The sequence below is a fragment of the Protopterus annectens genome, chromosome 15.part0, assembly GCF_019279795.1.
Source record: "Protopterus annectens isolate FY-2018-M chromosome 15.part0, PAN1.0, whole genome shotgun sequence".
Taxonomy (NCBI): domain Eukaryota; kingdom Metazoa; phylum Chordata; order Ceratodontiformes; family Protopteridae; genus Protopterus; species Protopterus annectens.
In genome coordinates, this window is record NC_056749.1 from 239386396 (window position 1) to 239406691 (window position 20296).

Sequence of the window (20296 nt, forward strand, 5' to 3'; positions counted from 1 at the left end):
CAGGCAGCAGCTGCAGTCATTAAATCACTATCTGCAGAATGGATTATTTTCAAACCAGCATGCCCTTTACACAGAGGACATTTGTTTATTGCATCCTCAGTAGACAAAGAAACCTGTACAGCACCAACCTTGCAAATTTTTGATATAAACCTTGGCGTTGTCAAATTATAATCCAGTGTCTTATTTTGATGTCTGTGATGGTGCTGACAAGTAATTTACTCCTGACAATAAATATGTGGGTTGTGCATTGTCTCGGTGAATGAACCCTAAGCATTAGGTCCATGGTAAAAATGAACAAACCTCAGGCTATGATCCAGTCGGCCCAGATTTAATTATCAGCCAAGGCATTAGAGGAGTTGACAGGGACGAGTATTGTAAAGGCATATGTTGTGAAGCATAGTAATGACTTGTTTCTAGAGATGATTGGAACTTGTGCATCTGCAAGGGTACTGGGCTACAAATGATTACTTCACCTATAGGGGCAGGGACAGGGCTTTACAATTCATGACTACACACCGTCTGTGAGCCTGCATGCGCAAAGAATGTAGGTCGTAAGAGAAAATCTTCTGATGGCTGTACCATGAGTGAACATTTGTAGACTAGTTAATAGACAATAAGGAAAAAAAAGAAAGAAGATAAAGCCTAAATAAAAGCAGAGGGGTACACTGCACAGGCAACTTGCTGATGGCAAAAAATCACAAATGTTCATAAAGAGCTTTACCTCATAACATCCCTGCAGGTAATATAGCTAACACTGGGTCAAGTTATAACACTACATAACTGTCACTACTTCAGTGAATCACAACCAGCCTGATTTTGATTAATCAGCCCTTGAAAGATGGTAGGGGATATTAAGTACATGCAACATTTCTGCAAAGACCCCTAAGAACAGTTAGCCAAGAGTTTTCAGTAGGCTTTGGGTCCAAGGAAGAAACAATGTTTTTAATCCCAGGTGATTAACTCTTATTACTTATACAGAATAGCATCCCTAACCAAGGATTCCCAAAAAATCTATTCCCAACCCTGCCCAGCAGGTACATGTCACCACATCCACTTTCACCTTCAAATCTCTGCCAACATCTTACATAAAATTACTCTTAAACAAACTCAAACCAAGCTAATGACCTTTTAAGTGAGTACCTTAAAACAGAAGCCGATAGCCACATCTCAGTCCTAAATAGGTCAGTGCAGGAATCCCTCTCTCTCTCTCACAAAAATTACAAATTATCCCTTTACACAAAGAAGGATATTCAAGAAACATAATTAACTTTAGACCTATAGCAATCTTATCTCCCGTCTCGCTTCCAGCTCCAAAAATACTAAAAAAAATATATTCAAAAATAATTCCTAAACTATGCCCTGCAGGAAGAACTCTTATCTCCCATGCAACACCGCCACAGTTCCTCCCACAGTACCAGTGCTGAACTCTAACCTTTGAACTTACTGACAATAAAGATAGAGATAATGGCAAACAAGTCTTCTCCTTATTTCTCGATTTGTCTGAAGCCTTTGACACAGTTTGTCACAGCAAACTTCTACTTCAGATGTCTTCACTAGCTCTATCTTAGCCTGGGTTTCAATGGTTCAGAACTACTTGTTCAACAGGTATCAGTAAATAAAATGGCACTCCATCGTTTCTCCCTACCTCCCAGTTACCACTGGTGTACCGCAAGGCTTTATCCTTGGTCCACTCCTCTTTATCATTCTCTCAAACACTCTCCATGCATCCACACAAAAGGCATCTATAATAGAATATGCAGAAGACCCCACATTCATATGCATATCAGACAACCAGGCACATCTCAAATAAATACTCAGAAAGCTTTAACAGACACTGAAACATGGCTCTGTAACTCACAACTCGAGCTCAACTAAAAAAAAAAAAAAAAAAAAAAAAAACTTTTTTCCTCAAATCCTTCTTTTCCGAAAAAATAAAATTTAAAGTTCCCTGTCTCAGTCATACAACCACTGAAGTCACTTCTCATAATCTCATAGTAAATTACTAGGGCTGACAGCAGATGATAATCTTAAATTTAACCTGCATATTCAAAATTGCTTAAAAAAACTCACCAAAATCTAGTGATACTTTAGAGGACCAAAATCTTTCTCAGCAACACAACTAAAGTTACACTTGCCACTACCTACCTTCTCCCCTCAAAACTTTATGGTGCTCCCATCCTTAACTAACCTCCAGGCATCACAAAAATCAAAACTGGAACAACACTATAATAACGTGTCTAAATTTGCACAGACACCGCTTTCAGAACCCACCACTGTATAGCACTAAAAAGTCTAAATTAGTTATAACTACCCCATCAGCTAACATATACACAGCTTTTTACCACCTATAAAATTATCGAAAATCCATCTGCTTGTCCAGCCCTGTATACCATTCTAGACAATTATGTTCCCAATCAGTCATTACGATCCAATGACCACAAAATCCTCTCCATCCACAAACCTATGAAATCTGCTTGGCATGGTCTGTACTCACACCATGTTGCTAAGGCCTGGAACTTCTTACCTTTAACCCTCTGGTCAATACCCTAACTCTAGTCGTTTAAAACCATTCTGAAAGGCTTCCTAGCTAAAATGTGGCTTTGTTCTTGCTCAGCTACAGGATTAACTCTATCCTTAAATATGGTTAAAACACCACAAAAACTGATATAAAGTTAAAACGAAGGAACCAAGTCAAAGATCCACTCCAAAATATATTTATTGAGTGCTTTTGTTTTATCGCTTTTGCTCTATCCCTAAATATGAAAAAGTATTGAAACACATTTAGGGTTAGGAATGTTTTTTATGGTGGCTTTTGTTGAATTTGGCTGTTGCATTTTAGTGTATTTTTGTATAACAAGTGATATAGTATAACATTGTTTTAATATTGTTTTTATATGTGGATTTTAAGATGTAAATAATTAAGCAAAGCTTAATGGTTTAATTGTTTAATTGAGTTAATGCGGGATGTATATAAAAGGGCTGGGTTTGAATTGTGATTTTGTTCTGATGAAGTCCCTCTTAGGGGAGGAAAGCACTCAACCTTAAATAAAATTGTGTTTTTGGTCCTAACTTTGGTGTTGTGGAGTGGAGTGATGAATGAAAAAGTACCTATTCAGACCTTATAACTCTTTATTCTCCCTTCTTCACTCAGTTCCTTACTTCAATCAATGTCTGTCCTGACTCTTTCTAAATGTCTCATAACTCTGTTTTTTCTCTCACTTCACATTTCAATTCCTGTTTGTATTAAACTAACCTATAATTTCTGCATAAAGTGGGTAAAATTTCCCTAAATTTTAAATCTTTCTCTCTAAGGTGTATCTGTTCTTAACCAATGTATTCACATTGTCTAATTTGGTATTATATTTAAACTGTAGATTTTTTTGTATTATTTTTGAAGATTGTACAATTGTCATTCTAAAATGCTTTTGTAATACTCTGGAACTTTTCTCCCCGGACCTCCACTAAATATGGGCACTTACCCAGTCAGACTTTCCAGGCAATCAAATGTCAATAAATAAATACAATAAGGGAAAATAGACTGTATATGCAGGTTACAAAAAAATGAAGAAAAAAGGGTATAAAAACAATCAATACCACAATTTATTTATTTTCAGTTTGATGACCGGGGAGGTCCACTGGGATCAAGGGGCCCGTTTTCAGTGGAGGCCCGGGGAGAAAAGCTCCACAAAACATAGCAGACATAGTTACAATTAAACAATTAGTAAAAATGATGTAGTAAAACATAAGCACAGTAGAATATCTACAATAGTATGGTTTATTTGTGACTTTCGGCTTTTCCCGGTTAGGAGTCGCCACAGAGAAACCCGTCTGCTAATGATTGGCAGTAGATTTTTTATGTGCCGAATTTGCCAGCCCTGACGCACAACCTTCAATGAAGGTACGCCCATTCACGCATGTCTCCACACAGAAGACGCTCTAGCTGAGAATTGAACGGCACAACATCTTGCTGTGATGCGATAACGCTACCGCAATACAGTGCATATTTACATGTAAATACAATTAGAGGTCAATAATAGAGAGTCACTATTATACTGAGGTTTTAAATATTCTGAGAATGCTATGAAAGAAACATATGTAAGAAAACAGTAAATATGATTGAACTCCTATTGGGTAAGGTGGAAGGTAGTTTATGTATATATATATGTATGCATGTATTAGGCAGGATTAGGTAGGTAGAGTGCAAGTGCATTTCCTGTTATTGGAGAGGTAGGAATGGAGCTGGGTTTTGAAGTGATCAAAGTTTTGAGAAATTCTTAGAGAGGGAGGAAGAGAGTTCCAGATAGCAACTACAGGCCCACCTGTATTAGACTTATCCTCTCACCAAATAGACCTCAGCATAAAACAGCATGCTTCCAAGCAACAGAAATCATACTGCTATAAAACAAACTGCATGTGACAGTAAAACAATCCTATACTTTAACTATAAGAATGATCATTATATCCCTTTATATAAAGTAAAGTAAATAAACAATATCTAAATCAAAAGATCTGAAAGACTACTTAAGTCTTCAGTTGCAGATACTGGTTGAGCATGACACACACATACAGATGTTAACACATCATATCTATATGTCATTACACTGCAAGTGATGTAAGCCTGCAAGTGATACATTCGCAATGCCACCTCATCGTTGGCATCTAACACTATATCTACCTGCAGGTGTCACGTTACAGGGTACAGCTAGCCTCAGAAGTTTGTTTAGGACAGGATCACCCAAATAACTGCAATCACAGAAGGACTGAGTGAAACTAATAAATTCAACATTTTAAATGTGTCGCACTAACAATACATGTTAAAATCCACAAGGCCATCAGCATTAGTTTCAGGGAAAACACACAGACCCTAGCTACGCACTGATGCCTGTAGATCCCCTGGCCACCTTTTAAAATGGAAATGTCATTAAGTCGATCATGGGATTGCCGTTACATCCTGACCACAGTCAGATTCCACTGCTTCCTCATATTCAGAACAAACAGAAAAAAATTAAGTTGTGCACAAATAAATATGAAACAAAATAATTTATTTAATGAATTTAAAGATAACATGGCATAACTTAAAACTGATAGCAACAGTCAACATTATACACAGAGGCATGTCATATTTTCTCTGATCAGTATATCAGAAAGATCTTTCTCCAAGTCTTTCACATTGAAGGAAGTACAGATCACATTCCTTAATAAAATGATTCCATAACCACAGTGATATATTTGGCATGATTATAGTAGTATTACAGCTCCAGGTTTCTTACAACTTTGTCTTCTTAAGACATGCTTAAGATACATATTCAGAAACTATAAGAACAGCATACCTTGGGATATTTTAACCCACTTTATAAAGTTATGCAAATAAGAAACATCATTTTTGTGTGAAAATTCTGAACTTTCCCTTATCATGAGACTATGTTGTACTGATCTGTGTTACTTACTTGCTGTTTAATGCAGCAACCCCCACTGTACTTCGTGGAGTTGACATGCTGGCAACATAATTCCACTGACGCGCCTGGGGGTCCCATCGTTCAACTGTGTTAAGGTAACTCCATCCATCATGGCCACCTACTGCGTACATTGGTCCTTCAAGTACTGCTACCCCTAAATGTGAAATTATGGAAGTAGAAGTCAGAGTGTTTTTAACAGACTAATATATCATACTAAAGATTTTCAGAAAAGTCCATTTCTCATTTGTGTGTGTTTCCATGCTTCTTTAGCAAAAAGAAAAGTACTGTATAAACCACCTTTAACTGCTATTTGTACAGTACTTTTCTATGAACATTACACTGCCTTTAACAGGCAGAAAAAGAAACATTCTGACAAGTTTCCCTTATAATGCACATAAAGCAAATGAACTTAAAACTGTTTATTAAATGCAGATGGATGGATGATATTTGGTGCTTCTCAATTAAAGCAGTTTGTGTAACATTAACAAAACTGTGCTTCCTGAATTATCAAAGAAAAGTGCACACAATCTCTTTGATGTAAATGCAAAGAAATCTACAAATAAATATAACTTGTGCTTCCGCTGAGCTGTCTGCATTTGTTCCCCTTGGAATAACATGGTTTATGAAAGTTTAATAGTCTGCAGTGAAGCTGAAAATGCTCTGTGTGGTATTGGGAATTTCATCTAAAAGTAAAGTGGTATAGCAGTATAACTAAAGCAGACCTGATGAAATGTTTGTGTAGGTTCTGCAATTCACTAGTGAAAAAAATGATTACCGTAAGTAACATAGGCATACCTGCTGTCCTGTTTAATGGGATCAGAAAAAAATATGTATATATATGTGTGTATATATATATATATATATATATATATATATATATATATATATATATATATATATGTGTGTGTGTGTGTGTGTGTATGTGTGGATCTACCTCAGTCTATCAAAATTTCACATAAATGAAATTTAAAAGAACAAGACAAAAAGATCGGAATCGCACATGAAAGAACGTTTACAATGCCGAAAGTCATAAGAATGAAAAACTGGCTGCTCCTTTTAAACACACCATTTCAAAACAAAAATTTACCTTTATGTTTTTGCAGGGGAGAAAGCCTCCCTGCATCCCCCATGTGAGGGGCTGTGCTCCCCACACCCCCTGCAAATTATATATACCAACTCCGAGATCACACTACACTGGGGAAAAGGGTAAATTTCCCAATCGTTACTGTACCATGATCTCCATTCAGAACCTCTGAGTGGTGTGTGGCGTCTGTAGCTGGTTTCTCATTCTTATGACTTTTGGCATTGTAAACATTCATTCATGTGCGATTCTGTCGATATATATATATATATATATATATATATATATATATATATATATATATATATATATTCAGTAACAGTTTAAGAAATGGTGCATGTCTGAAAGACACAGTAAAACAAAACAAATGTAATTGATTTATAATCTTACAAAATGTTAAACTGAGTTTATACGATCAAATCCTCATCTGTTTGTCTGAAGGTCATTTCATTGAAATGCTGCCTGTGATGGATACATTGCTTTTAGACCCTGCAGGAGATAACTGAAATAGTTTACCTTATAACTAAGGCTATTAGCATATAATGTCAAGGTATAAAACAAAATGGCATGACTGGCTTCCAGACAGACACTATATTCTCTAAGATCTCTTAAAGAATGAAAAGTTTAATGTTAGAGTATCAGAATGAAATCAGAAGAGAACTGTGTCTTTCAGTGAAGCAATCCAGCTGATATATATTGGCATTATACAAACATTTTTACCCAACTCACTATAGCAGCCTCTGAAAATGTATACTTCTCCATTATGTGCTGCCCAAAATTTTCTTCATAAACAGCTCCACTTTACTTGTTTATGTCAGTTTCCAAACACTTGTACTGGCTTTTTTCATATCCCTATGCCTAATATTATTTTCACTGCAAGCTTTGATAAAATTGCTTATTACTGGCACAGATTGCTATTTAATCAGTCTGTTGAAAACCAGCTCTTCAAAGACAGTTCTCGACTAACTGCATATGGAAGTTTTAGAAATTTATATTATTTATTTACTATTTGCTCACTGGGTAAGTGGACTGGTCTGTTGAATCTTTTCAGCCATGACCTGAGCTCAAAGAGCAGAAAATACATCACAGTCTTTCAATCAACAATATTGCATACAAAATAAGTACACAGCAAAATTTGGAGCAAATGATAACTTTGAATGCAAATAAGTAAGATTAAAAGATCCAGTGAGAGTGCATTGAAAAAAATAAATACAAAATCCAAGCTGAGATGTGCATAAAATACAATACAATCATACATATAGCACACAATTCCCTATATGCATGTGAACTATTTGCATATGAGATGACACATTAAGAGGTTAAGAAAAGTTTATTATATGTATTTTATTATTCATGACATAGGATTGTAAGTCACCTAACCATTGTCATGGCAGCAGTTGCCCTTTATGTGCATCTTTAAAGCTTTTAACTGTTTCTACATTTTTCCTGTCTGTAATCAAGTGGTTCCAGGTAGCAGGTCCCAGTCTAGGGAAGGCACTCTCACTACCGCAGTTTTGAATGGAGGGTGTACTAGACTGAAATAGTTGACCTATGTACTTCTTAATGCATGAGGTTTGTCTTGTAAAGGCAGCTTCACTCTTAAAGGGGGTTAGGTTGGGATGACCATGTATTTTAGCACCTTGTAAATTGGAGTACTTAGATGAAAAGTGGACCTATGAGGCACCGATAGCCATTTAATTTTCTTTTAGCATACTGCAATGGTGCATCTGGGCATTTGGTAATAGAAGGAATCTGCAGATTTTCTCAACAGTCTGTATTCTGTGAGTATTGTGGGCTAAATGCATAACAAGAAAAAGAAGGGCATATTTTAGTTTGTTTATTAAAAGATTTTTAGCAATGGTCCTGCAAACAGCAGATGTAAGGAAGTGACTGATCTTGCAACAGTTTTAATTGAGCTAGGACTTTAGTAGTCACAAAATCTGTGTATGTGTGTGATAAAGGAAAGGGTAGGGTTGAGTATTAGGTGTAGATACTTTTGTTCAACAACATTAGCTATTCTGTTCCCATTAAGATCTGTTAAGAGAATATGAGAAATAGTGTGTCATTTCTTGGCTGAGGTAAGAAACATGACTTTGGCATTCTTGTGGTTAATAAGTAGTTTTTTTACTAGATGACAAGGAGTGTAACCGAGTGATCTTGTCCTGAAACTTGGCCTGCAGGTCAGAGGGTTAGTACTGGATTGCAGGAGCAGCATATCATCTGCATACATGATTAATTTAAGATTTGGTAATTTTCGGGGGGGGGGGGGTCATTAACAAACAGAGAGAGAAGAGGACCTAGCACAGACCCTTGTGGTACACCTGTATTAAATTTACCAGCATTAGTGGATAAGACATTGCTATGGACTTGGATGATTCTGTCTTATGGATAGCTGCAAAACTAGCAAGTAATGTTCTCTCCAAAGCTGAGTCTTTTACATTTGTTGACAAGAAGGGTATGATTGAAAGCTTCAAAAGCCCTCATTGTGTCAGCAAAGAATCCTTCATTCCGGTTGCAATAAATGGTATCAATGTTCTTTACCAGTGCAGTAACGGTACTGAAGGCATTGCGAAAGCCATGCTTTACATCATATAACAGGGCACAGCTGTTAATGTGCTTAACAAGTTCCTTGTATAAAAGTATTTCAAATGTTTTGGTGACAGCGCACATGCTAGAAAGGTCTATTACCCTTCAGCCTATTAGGAGAAGTGACTTTTACTAGAGAGGCAATACCTGCATGCTGTTTGTGGGGAGGAGTACCTGTGGTGACAGTGAGGTTAAAGATATAAGGAAGGGGGGGGTAGTGATTTTTTTCAGCTGTAAGCCTTAGGAAGGAGGGATGAAGATTGCTGGATTTAGATCCCGAATTGCTGAGTTTGTGAAGTAGGGACTTGGGTTGTTTTACTGAAATTTCTGAGAAGTGAAAGGTTGCTGCATAACATGCTTGAGAGAGCATGGGGGAATAAATCGTTGGAAAGGCTTTAGTTATGTTGTTTATGGTGGACTGCAAAAAGAGAGCATAATCATTAGCAAATGTGGAGTGATTCAATGTTTAGTTCATTTTTGGTAGCTGAAGAGTTATTGAATATCACTGTTAAGTCTTTTATTTTTTTCCAAACTGGGTCTAAACAAGTTTGCTTCCTGTTTCTGTGTAAGGTACAGGGATTTGCAGTATTTGCTGCTATTCTGTTTTTCTTTCCTTAAACTCAGAAAAGATTGGTGTAGCTCTATATTATTGGGGTTCCTTTTCCAGTTCTCCCAGGCTGAATCTCTGGTTTTACTCTTGCTTTTAATATCCACTGAAAGCCGCGGGCAACACTGATCTAAACCTTCTTTTTGTAAGCAGTTGCAGTGTATCCTGAACTGTGGTCAGTTTTGTGTTGAACAATTCTAAAGCAGAGGTGGGTTCAGACATGGCATATGGGGGAGTACACTTTATAGCACTGAGCATGGTGTTGAGATTTGGTAGCTTATCATTAGGAAAAGTTCTCCTTCAGTTATTTGGGAATGTTTTTTAAATGTTCTGAATGACCAAATGGATTTAATGAGTGAGTGGTCACTCAGAGCATTTGGGATTATGTCAGTGTGAAGGCACCTATTTTTATGCTGGTTATTATTAGGTCAGGTGTGCAGCTAGAGACAGTTCTTTTACTGTTTCGAGTAGGAGCCTGTATTATTTGGGCCAGGAAAAATTGCTGCAACATTCTGTTCAGATGGTCAGAATGAGGAGCACTTTCTTATTTATCTCTACAGAAGGTTTTTATACTGTGTTGTTATTCAAATCTTCAGGGAAAATATGTTATATATCTTTATGGAAAACAGAGAGGAGGGTGGAGGGATGTAAACTGTGGCAATCTACTTGAGAGGATGCCTACCTAATGCAATATTAGAGCAAATACAGTTGAGGCACTTGTCATCTGTAGCTCAAGAATTAGTGCAACATCCACAACCGTAATTGAGTTTTTCCTTTTGATTAGAATTGACGTTTTGTTACCAGATCTAGGGTCTGCTCTGCTCTCATTATATATATATATATATATATATATATATATATATATATATATATATATATATATATATAAAATAATAAAAATATATATATTATAATATATATATATATATATATATATATTATAATAAAAAAAAAAAATATATATATATATATATATGTATATCTATATAAAATATATATCTTTATATGTAGAGGTTGGGAGGGTGGCCTAATGGTTAAGGAGTTTGCCTTACAAACACAAGATACAGGGTCTGAATCTCACAGGGGATAACTGGCTAGGCTTAAAATGGCTCGCAATGGCAGTTAGCCTAGTACTAATTTCTGAACCTATGTATATCTATAGATATAGTAGTCCTGTATAAAATTAGAAGGGCAGCAATCATCCTTCAACCAGGTTTCTGATATAACAAAAATATGTGGATTTTCTGTTATCAGCCATGCTTTAGGACTAGTCCATTTATTATTAAGACTGCATGTATAAGGCAAGCAATTTTAAGGTCTTTATTTCTGATATTAAAGATGATTGGGTTCTGTAATTGAGGCGTGAATGGAGGTGGCCCTGGGTTTGAGTGAATGTCTTCTGAATGTACAAGTCTGAGTAGGGGATGGTGGAGTTTTGAGAGAAGATCCTTAATTTTTGGGATGGGGATTGCTAACCTATGTATAAAGTATTGATTGCAATAGACATTGTTTCTTAGTAGCATACGTGAATTTATTGCTGGTGTCAATCAATCAGTAGGTTGTGTATTCTTTTTGCCACTAGTTCACTTAAGTGGGGTTGGAGGGTTCCTGATATGGATGAAAAAGAGCCAAAGTATCTGTAATGGACAGACTGAAGGCTAAAGTGACAGACAAAATAGTAAGACAGCATGTTAAGGAAAGTGTTTATAGATTAAAAATTGGCATTTTGAGTCTGTAAGAAATTTGGGATTTTATAATGGGGGTTATAACTTGTAAAGACAGAGATGGAGCATGGATGTCAAATGTTTGAGGTGTAATAGGTAATATAGCAGGCTACCTGGAGGTTGAGGGAGGTGGTAAAATGGAAAGAAAGGGCTGGTAGGAGTCTATGACAATAAGTAGTCTAACAATGTATTTTCCATCCTAATAAAAGGAGGAGGAAGGGTGGCTAAAATAAATAACCCAATCTAAATGTTGTCAGTTCTGTAAATCAAATGTACTCCACTCAATTAAAAAGTAGAAAATCCAAACAGAAGAAGGTAGCACACTTTGTCAGCTACGAAGGTTGTGTCAGGCAATGAACTGAAAGTGCAGCCTCTATCTGTCACCTAGGCTACGAGTTAAAAGAACTGTAAATGCAGCCTGTCACCTAGGCTACAAGTTAAAACAACTGTAAATGCAGCCTGTCACCTAGGCTAGGACTTAAAAGAACTATAAATGCAGACTGCCATTTAGGCTACGAGTTAAAACGATCAAATGAGAGAAGGACCATGGTTTACTGGCTACCTAGGCCATGTGCATAGGTTAAGCTGAACAGCCTGTCTGCCACCTAGATTGTTGGAGTAGTAATAATATAGAGCTACAAATAGCTGGGAATGAAAAGAAAGTGCAATATATTTACAAATAGGCAATAAAGTAAATGGATCTGACAAGATGGAGGATATTAGCCTACTTGCCACCTAAGCTGTGTGCAAAGGTAAAACTAAAGAGTCTAATTGCTGCTCAGACTGCTGGAGTAGCAGTATAAGCCAAAAAAAAGACCTACAAAGAGAAGGAGCTCAGCCTATCTGCAAAGATGTGTGGTGCAGTCTGTCTGCCAACAAAAGTGTAATAGTAGAAGTGTACAAGGAAGAGCTGTTGTAACTGACTTACATGTATGTACCTCATCATACCTCTCAATTCCTCAACAGAAAAAAAATAACAGCATGGCCTTTAAAAATCAGTGCAGAAGGTCAGAATCCGGAGCACTTTCTTATTTATCACTGTAGGTTTTTATAAACTAGGCCCTATATTTATTTTGTGAGAGATAATCTTTGTATAGGCTTAGTTTATTTATTAAGATATGTACCCATAAACAAGTCTGACTTTATGAGGAGCAAGGCTAAATTTGAGAGCCAGAATCATAGCACTGTGCTTAAATGGTAGCAGCTGAGAGGCTGTACTGCACCAAACTATGATAGGTGGTGTAGTGTGGACATAAAACAAATCATTCTGAAACTCGGTTCAGACTATCATGAGTTGGTTATAATGTGACAATGTTACAGAATGGACTAAGGCCCTTATTAAAGGTCATTAGAAGCTTTATTCCATATGTTAGAGGTTCAGTAATTCTTGCCACCAAACCATAAATCAGTTTTTGCTTAAAGCTATTTAAGATGTCCAACTGTCTACTAGAGAGTTGAGTCCTATTCAAATACCTCCCTACTGTATGCTAAAAAAAGTTCCTTTCCTGAAAAATCAGCCTTTCTCTTAATTTATTCTTCCTGCTTAGTATTTTTAGTAACATCATAGTGGTTAGCAGAATTAATTCCCATCCATGCCTGTGACAAAATATCAATAGAGCATTTTTAAGCCCAAATTAAATCTCTCTTTACATGCCTTTTCCTTACACTGTAAATATGTAGCTTTTTCAGCAGCTGTTCATAGTTTAAACCTCAGACATCTTGAATCTGTTTAGTGTTGCATTTCTGAACATGATACAACTTCCCTAAATTATTATAACTATAGCCTCATATTTCATAATGGATTACACTAGACTTTTAAACAACAGGAACAAATTGGCTTTCTGCCTGGAGAAGATAGTATGCAAAATCAGCCTTAACATACAAACAACTTTCATGACCACTAAAGTTACGCTTTCATTTTTGAACTTGACAGAACTTCCTCAGAGTAAAAGAAATTGCATCACATCCTGCTGTTTAAATATAAATTTTGGCACCAAAGTTTTTTACTCTGATGAAGTTCTATCAAGTTCAAGAACAAAAGCGCTTCGTTTTTTACAATGAAAGAAGTTTGGAATGGCATTTTGTTATTTTTATGTTTTCTTAGTATGCCTGTCATCTTTCTGGATTATTTTGGGATTACTTGGTACTGCACTGTCCAGAATGTCACTGTTTGATCTGTTTCCTGGAGATAAGGAGGCTTCTTGAGGTTGAGATGAGCCGCAGGACCTTACACAGCTCCCTGGAATGTATGGGAATGATGAAGAGCCATACTGATGATATTTTTGCAGAACAGAGAAGTTCCAATTCTGCCAGTTTGGTGGGACTTGATAATGGTAGACCTGCTGAAGGCTCTAAAGACTATACTACTTATGCTGAGGTTTGCCCAGAAACTTACATAATGGCAGAAGTGATGCAGGGTTGAGTAATAAGCCCAACAAAGGGGCTGGGAAACAGTTGGACTTGAAACAATGGCTGTGCCACAGGTATGATTTTCAGACTGTTGTTAATGGGAGTAGTTCAGTAAATGACAAGAACCTTACTCTCAGAGCGAAATTTAATAACTTTGAAAAGATATTGAAAAACACTGAGCTCTACAGCTGGACAATTCCTTTCTCAATTATTGTATTCAACATGAGTGTGTCTCTAAGGGGCTGCTAATTTACAAATACCCAAATGGGTTAAGTGTAGGATCAATATTGCAACATGAGCTTTTGGATCTTTTTAACAGAACAGGGTTAGAATTTATGATGTTGATGCTCTGTGACAATCTTCGACAACTATCAACCCTTGAGTAACAAATTCAATGTATTAAAGAGAATAATAAGGACCTACTGTTTCCTGATATTAGAGTGGACTTCTACAATGTTTTTCAGTGTGCGGAAGACTATGGGTCTATTATCTTTAAAAGAAAGCAGTAGAAGATTCATATGGATGAGATGGAATATAAGAATAAGATGACTTACCCAGATCCCAGTCATAGTCATAAGAAGGAAAGAATTCCCGAGGCTTGACACGAACAGTAATTGCGACAATTTGGATGCTGAAGAATGTAATGATGAGTTTTTGGATGACTCTTCCCCCAGGAGATCGAAGAGACTCAAGAAAAAGAGGAAGAGGGAGCAAGACAGGGCTGTCAGGGATCCTCTGAGAGGCCTGAGAAGGAACCAGCAAAGAACTTCCACACCGATGGTCAATTTCGATGGAGGAACTACGCCGTAAGGGTTTGGAACCTTTATGCCCATTTCAAGGTACTGTTATTGATTTTGGAGGTTTTAAGGTTTATAACTATTCCTACTTTGATATTACTGCAGTTTTTGGTTCTCTTTTCAAGAAGGGTTTTAACTTTGTCCCTTCTAATAACTGTAGTATCATTGATTTGATTGTCCAGCTAAAACTCTTTACTAGGAAACTCAGCCTTGAATGTTTGCTTTCTCCCAGGCCACTGTTGAAGAAGGTGGAGGGTTGTGTAGAACTAGTACTTCCAACCCTCCTATGTTACCCCCTATTGCTCTCTTTGAAATATTATGTGAGAAGAATATTTGTAGTTGGTGTAGCCAAAAGAAAAAATTATTTTACAACCTCTCTAGTGAGGAGAGGTTACTATTGAGCCAGCTCACCAGTGATAACAACATAAGAATCATGAAGCCAGATAAGGGGGGTAGTGATTATGGATCACCACATTTACCAGGACAAAATGTTGGATTACTTGAACAATGGTGAATTTTTCTCCATGGTATCCCTTAATAAAATTAATATTTATTACAAGAAGATTGATATTTGGCTTGAAGACATTTGTTATACCCATGGCATGACACCTAAAATGAGTGAGTATCTGATCGTTAAGAAGTCGAAAATTCCAGCCATTTTTGGGATAAGAAAGATTCACAAATCTGTGGTGAACCCGCCATTGAGGCCTATAGTTGCCTTGGCTGGCTCTTAAACTAAACCACTGCCAAAACATGTTGATCACAAGTTAAAAGATTTTTGGGTCAACAAAGAACATATTTTGAAGGACTCATGGCACTTTTTGGAAATTCTTTCAAGAACTGCTTATTCTGAGTATGTCTGGTTTGTAACTATTGATATAAAAAAAAAAGTAATCTCCGTGGTATCCCCGAAGTCTCAAAACAACCCACTAAAGTGTAGTCTGTCCATATTTTCGACTGGAAGCAGACTGCCTGCCTTGCTTGGATTACTTTTGAATACTTAGTAATGCTGTACAATTTTATATTTTCTATTATTATTTTTTGTTTTGTTTTGACTTGAGACGAGTTTAAGTTCACTACTTCTGCTACTATTGTCTGATCTGATTAATATACAGTGATTAACTAGAAATATATGGACTGAAAATCTTCCATAGAGAAGTTTCTTACACTGTTTTGACTATTGATATCAAGGACTTATTTTTATTACTACCCCATGATCAAGGCCTCGAATAGTTCTTTGAGGCCATAGCGGGAACTATCCTTGACAAAAAGGAGACTGATATAATTTAACATTTTATGGACCTTGTGTTAAGATGTAAGTTTGTATTTTTTGAAGGCAAATATTTTAAGCAGTTGAAAACGATTTCCATGGGAGAGACCTCAGTGCCGGTTGCCAACTGGTTTTACGGTCCTGAGAAAGCAATCTTGTGTTTACATCAGAAACACTTTGTAATCTCGAAATACTGAAATATCGAATTACAGTATCTCAAGACCATAAAGTCGAATGGATGGAAATCTCGAACCCGGAAATGTCGAATCTGAAATGTCGAACCTGCAGTACGGATAGTGTGCTTGGTAAGTGTTGGGTTTTTTAGGGTTTTGGGGAGGGTTTGCATGTTTTTGAGTGTGTTGGAGAGTTTTAGGTGTGGGTTAGGGTAGGTAGGTAAGAATGTGAGTGTGTTAGTGTTGGGAGTGGTGGTGTTCATGTGTATGTGATGTGTGTTTGTGCAGGGGGTGTGTGGATTGTGTAGTGCTGGGTTGTCTGTGTTATGGAGTGCAGTGCGACCACAGAGTTAGTATATATTAGTAGGGGGGTGTTTGTGCAGGGAGTGTGTGTAATGTATGGTGCTGGGTTGTCTGTGTTATGGAGTGTAGTGCGACCTCGGAGTTAGTATATATTAGTAGGGGGGGGTGTGCAGGGGGGCTTGCCCCCTTGCATATAGTAAGGGTAGGTGTGTGTGTTTGTTTAGTTGTGTGCATGTGTGTTGTATTGCTTTTTTTTAGAGTGTCGGGAGGTATGGGTGTTTGTGTTTGTATGTGTTGTGCAGTGTGTGCTCTGTGTTTTCTCGGTTTTATGGTTTCGGTGATATGAATTTTCGGCTTCATGGTCTCGAGATACTGAAATTCAATATTTCAGTATTTCAAGATTATGAAGTGAATCCATTTACATCCCCTTTTTGGTCTAAAATCCAGTTGTACCTTAGGTGCCTGGATGTCAATTTTATTCTGTGGAAAGGTGAGGTCGAAGAATGGGAGGCTTTTATAGCCCATATTAGTGGCACAACCAATTTTTTGGAGTTTACACAGCAACTTAATTTGGTTTCCATATCTTTCATTGATGTCTTATTCATTAAAAATATCAAGAATAGTAAATTTGGATCAATCTTTTTTAGGAAGGAGGCATACTCTATTAGCTTTCTGCATTATGATAGGCAACATCCATTTTGGGAGAAGAAATATCTTGTGAGGGGGGCAGTTGATTAGGCTAAGCAGGCTTATTTCTGAAAGCCAAGTTTTTGACAATGACACCATGATTCTATGTGATATGTTCCTAGACCAAGGCTACCCACCAGACATGTTGTTGAATTTAAGAGAGTGGGTGAAAAGTCAGAGGTATGTACACTACAATCAATTGTTGTATTATGGGGAGAGCATAGTAGCAGGAAGAACTATTAATGACAACAACCGTTCTAGGTCCATGGTGTTAAGTTATAGTAGGGAAATGCCTTCCCTAACAAAGATTGTAAGTTCCCACTGGACCAAAATTTTTGGTGCATTTGATCTTATGACCAAATTGGGGCTGAACCTCAGGTTTGTTTACAAAAACAGTTTTAACTTAAAGACAGTACTTGAAATAAATCAAAGCAAGGTTACAAACTCTATCAAGAAGCTTGATATGAGGCACTGTGAGGCATGTAAACAGTGCAGATTTATATTACAAGATACCCATTTTTTTGGTAACTGGCTTCCCTAGAATGATTTCACTTAAGGGGAGTTATGATTGCAGTCCCAAAGGGGTAATGTATTTGCCCTTTGCACCCCATGCCCTGCATTTTATTTAGGCAAGATTGAGGAGCCCCTTAAGAAAGGATCTAACAGCACACTTTACACTTTCTATATGAAATATAGTAGAAATGCATTATACACACACATTCTATGGTCTGTACTGACTTTTGACATTTTTCTTTTTGTGTACTGGAAAAGGTTTCCCCCCAATCGGTAGTGGTGGGGGGAGAATGGGGGCTTTCCTTGGAGGAAAGGTAACTTTATTGTCAGATTATTCTTAATGCTGCAAATACCTCAGGTATTAATGATGTTATTTCTATATGATGCGTTTGTAAGAAGAAATCTATTTTTTATGAAATGTTTTTACTAACAATGTTGGTTCTTGTTTTTTATTACAGTTAACATTAAATTACTGAAGTGGTTTTTAAAGGTATATTTCTCTTTAAATTTGGTTCTTATTTTTGGTGCCAAAAATTGCATTTACACAGCAGGAAGTGATGCAATTTCTTTTATACTTAGGACGTTCTGTCAAGGTCAAGAATGAAAGCGCTTAGTTTTTTTACAATAAAAGAAATTGTGGACATTTTTGGAGTGGAGTTTTGTTATTTTTGTGTGTTCTTAGTACACCTGTCTTGTCCATATAAAATATGGATTTTGCTTCCTGATAATGAGCACTTCAGCAACTGCCTTGTGCGGCACATAGTCAAATGCCCTCACCAAATCCATAAATACAACGCCCACAGGGATTTTTTATCAACTGCAATATCTATATGTAAATAAAAATCACTAAATTTGAGACACATGATCTTCCCTGTGTCAAACCACATTGAAGGATATTGTTATAATATTCCAGCTCATTTGCACACATTTAACCAGTACCCTTACTTAGCATCCCACCCTTATTGATAGGTGTAATTAAAGCCTGCCTCCAAATATTAGGTAGAAGGCCCTCGGGTAATGACTACTGAAACAGCATTACTAACAGAAAATAAATCTGACCCTTCATTTTTTTCAAGAAAATCACATTTTAGTTGTCTGACCCCGGTACAGTATAATTGTGAATTCTATTTAATATCTCAACAACCTAGTTAAACTGGATTTGTAGACAAATGCCATCAGCACCCATATCTGGTTCAGGAAGAGGAGATAATGAAACAGATTTTCCCCAATGAGTCACCACTTCTTTAGTATCCATATATAGCATATATCCTCAGGCTTTCTTACATGCATGAACACTTAAATATTATCTTTAACATCTGTGGCCAATGCATGTTTATACCTCAGCACCTTTCTAGATTTATTTTTAGATTGTCTTTTAACTTCCTTCATTCTGAGGGTCAATCCCTCAGCTATTTACATCAGAACTTTGTAATCCTAGATAGATTTTAATTTTCTTTCTATTTTTTTGTTTTAATATTTAATTATCCTTTCATCAGCTAAGAATAAAAAGCCTCCCAAATGGTCTCTACACAGTTGCATTCACATTTTCCTTTCCAGTCGCACTGACTCCGTTCACACCTAATGTAGTTGTATTTAACATAATAAAAATAAAGTGTATTGCTTCTTGATTTTAGCTAGCTTTTTTTAATGTAAAATAATATACCTTGATGATCAGACTTCCATAAGGGGAGGAGGCATGTATCTTAGGTCAGTCACATCTATGGAATGTGTTGCAAGAGTCACATCTAGTATCTTATTTACCTTTTTTTAATGTCTCCAAATCTTTTATTTTTCAGCCACTTCAGTACCATAATGTTTGCACAACCCCCAATGCAACAGTCATGCCACATTATTATGCCTTTCAGTATACAGTCCTTCTGCCATTAGTATATCACAACCGGCAACAAGATGTGTGACTGTTTCCAATTCTGTTTTACAAAACCTACATTTGTCTGTTTCACCCACATGTTCAATGGACTTTGTAAATCAACATGTACGTAGACCGGGTCTACTTTAAAAGACCGAAACGACGATTCCCCGACACGTGGAAAACGAAGACGAAAAGACCGACAGGTAAGTTTATCGAAAGGGTGATTTACCGACAGCGGAAAGACCGACAAGGGTAATGTGTGATCGTGACTCGGTAAGTGTGCGACAATGACGGAGTTAGGAGCGGTCAGGTAAGTGTGCGATATTGTGGGATTTTGGGTTAGGCTGTGGGAAAGGTGAGTGTGTGTTAGTGTCGGAGTTAGGGTTCGGGTAAGGTAAGTGTGTGATAGTGAGGGACTGTAGTTTAGGGACGGGTTAAGTGAGTTAGGTTTAGAGTGCGGGTAGGGTGTGTGCGATAGTGACGGGCTTTATGTTTTTGGGTGGGTTAAGTGAGTTAGGGTTAGGGTGCAGGTAGGTGAAGTGTGCGATAGTGTTGGACCTTGGGGTTAGGGGTGGGTTAAGTGAGTTAGGGTTAGGGTGCAGGTAGGTGAAGTGTGCGATAGTGTCGGACCTTGGGGTTAGGGGTGGGTTAAGTAAGTTAGGGTTAGGGTGCAGGTAGGGTGAGTGTGCGATAGTGTCGGACCTTAGGGTTAGGGTTTGGGTTAGGGCTAGTGGCTATGCTATGTAGTGTAATGTGTTGTTTACGTTCGGTGTGTTGGTGTAATGGTGTTCGGTGTTTTGCGTTGTCGGTTATGTGTGTT

The 20296-nt window shown here is 37.2% G+C and overlaps 1 protein-coding gene across 1 annotated transcript in view; it reads right to left on the reverse strand.

Moving 5' to 3' along the window:
* KLHL4 (kelch like family member 4) overlaps window positions 1-20296 on the reverse strand; it is a 1295922-nt gene that overhangs the window by 246914 nt on the left and 1028712 nt on the right. The window contains exon 8 of the mRNA XM_044056990.1: window positions 5448-5610. Within this exon, the coding sequence (XP_043912925.1) occupies window positions 5448-5610 (163 nt within the window). The remainder of the gene's footprint in view (window positions 1-5447; window positions 5611-20296) is intronic.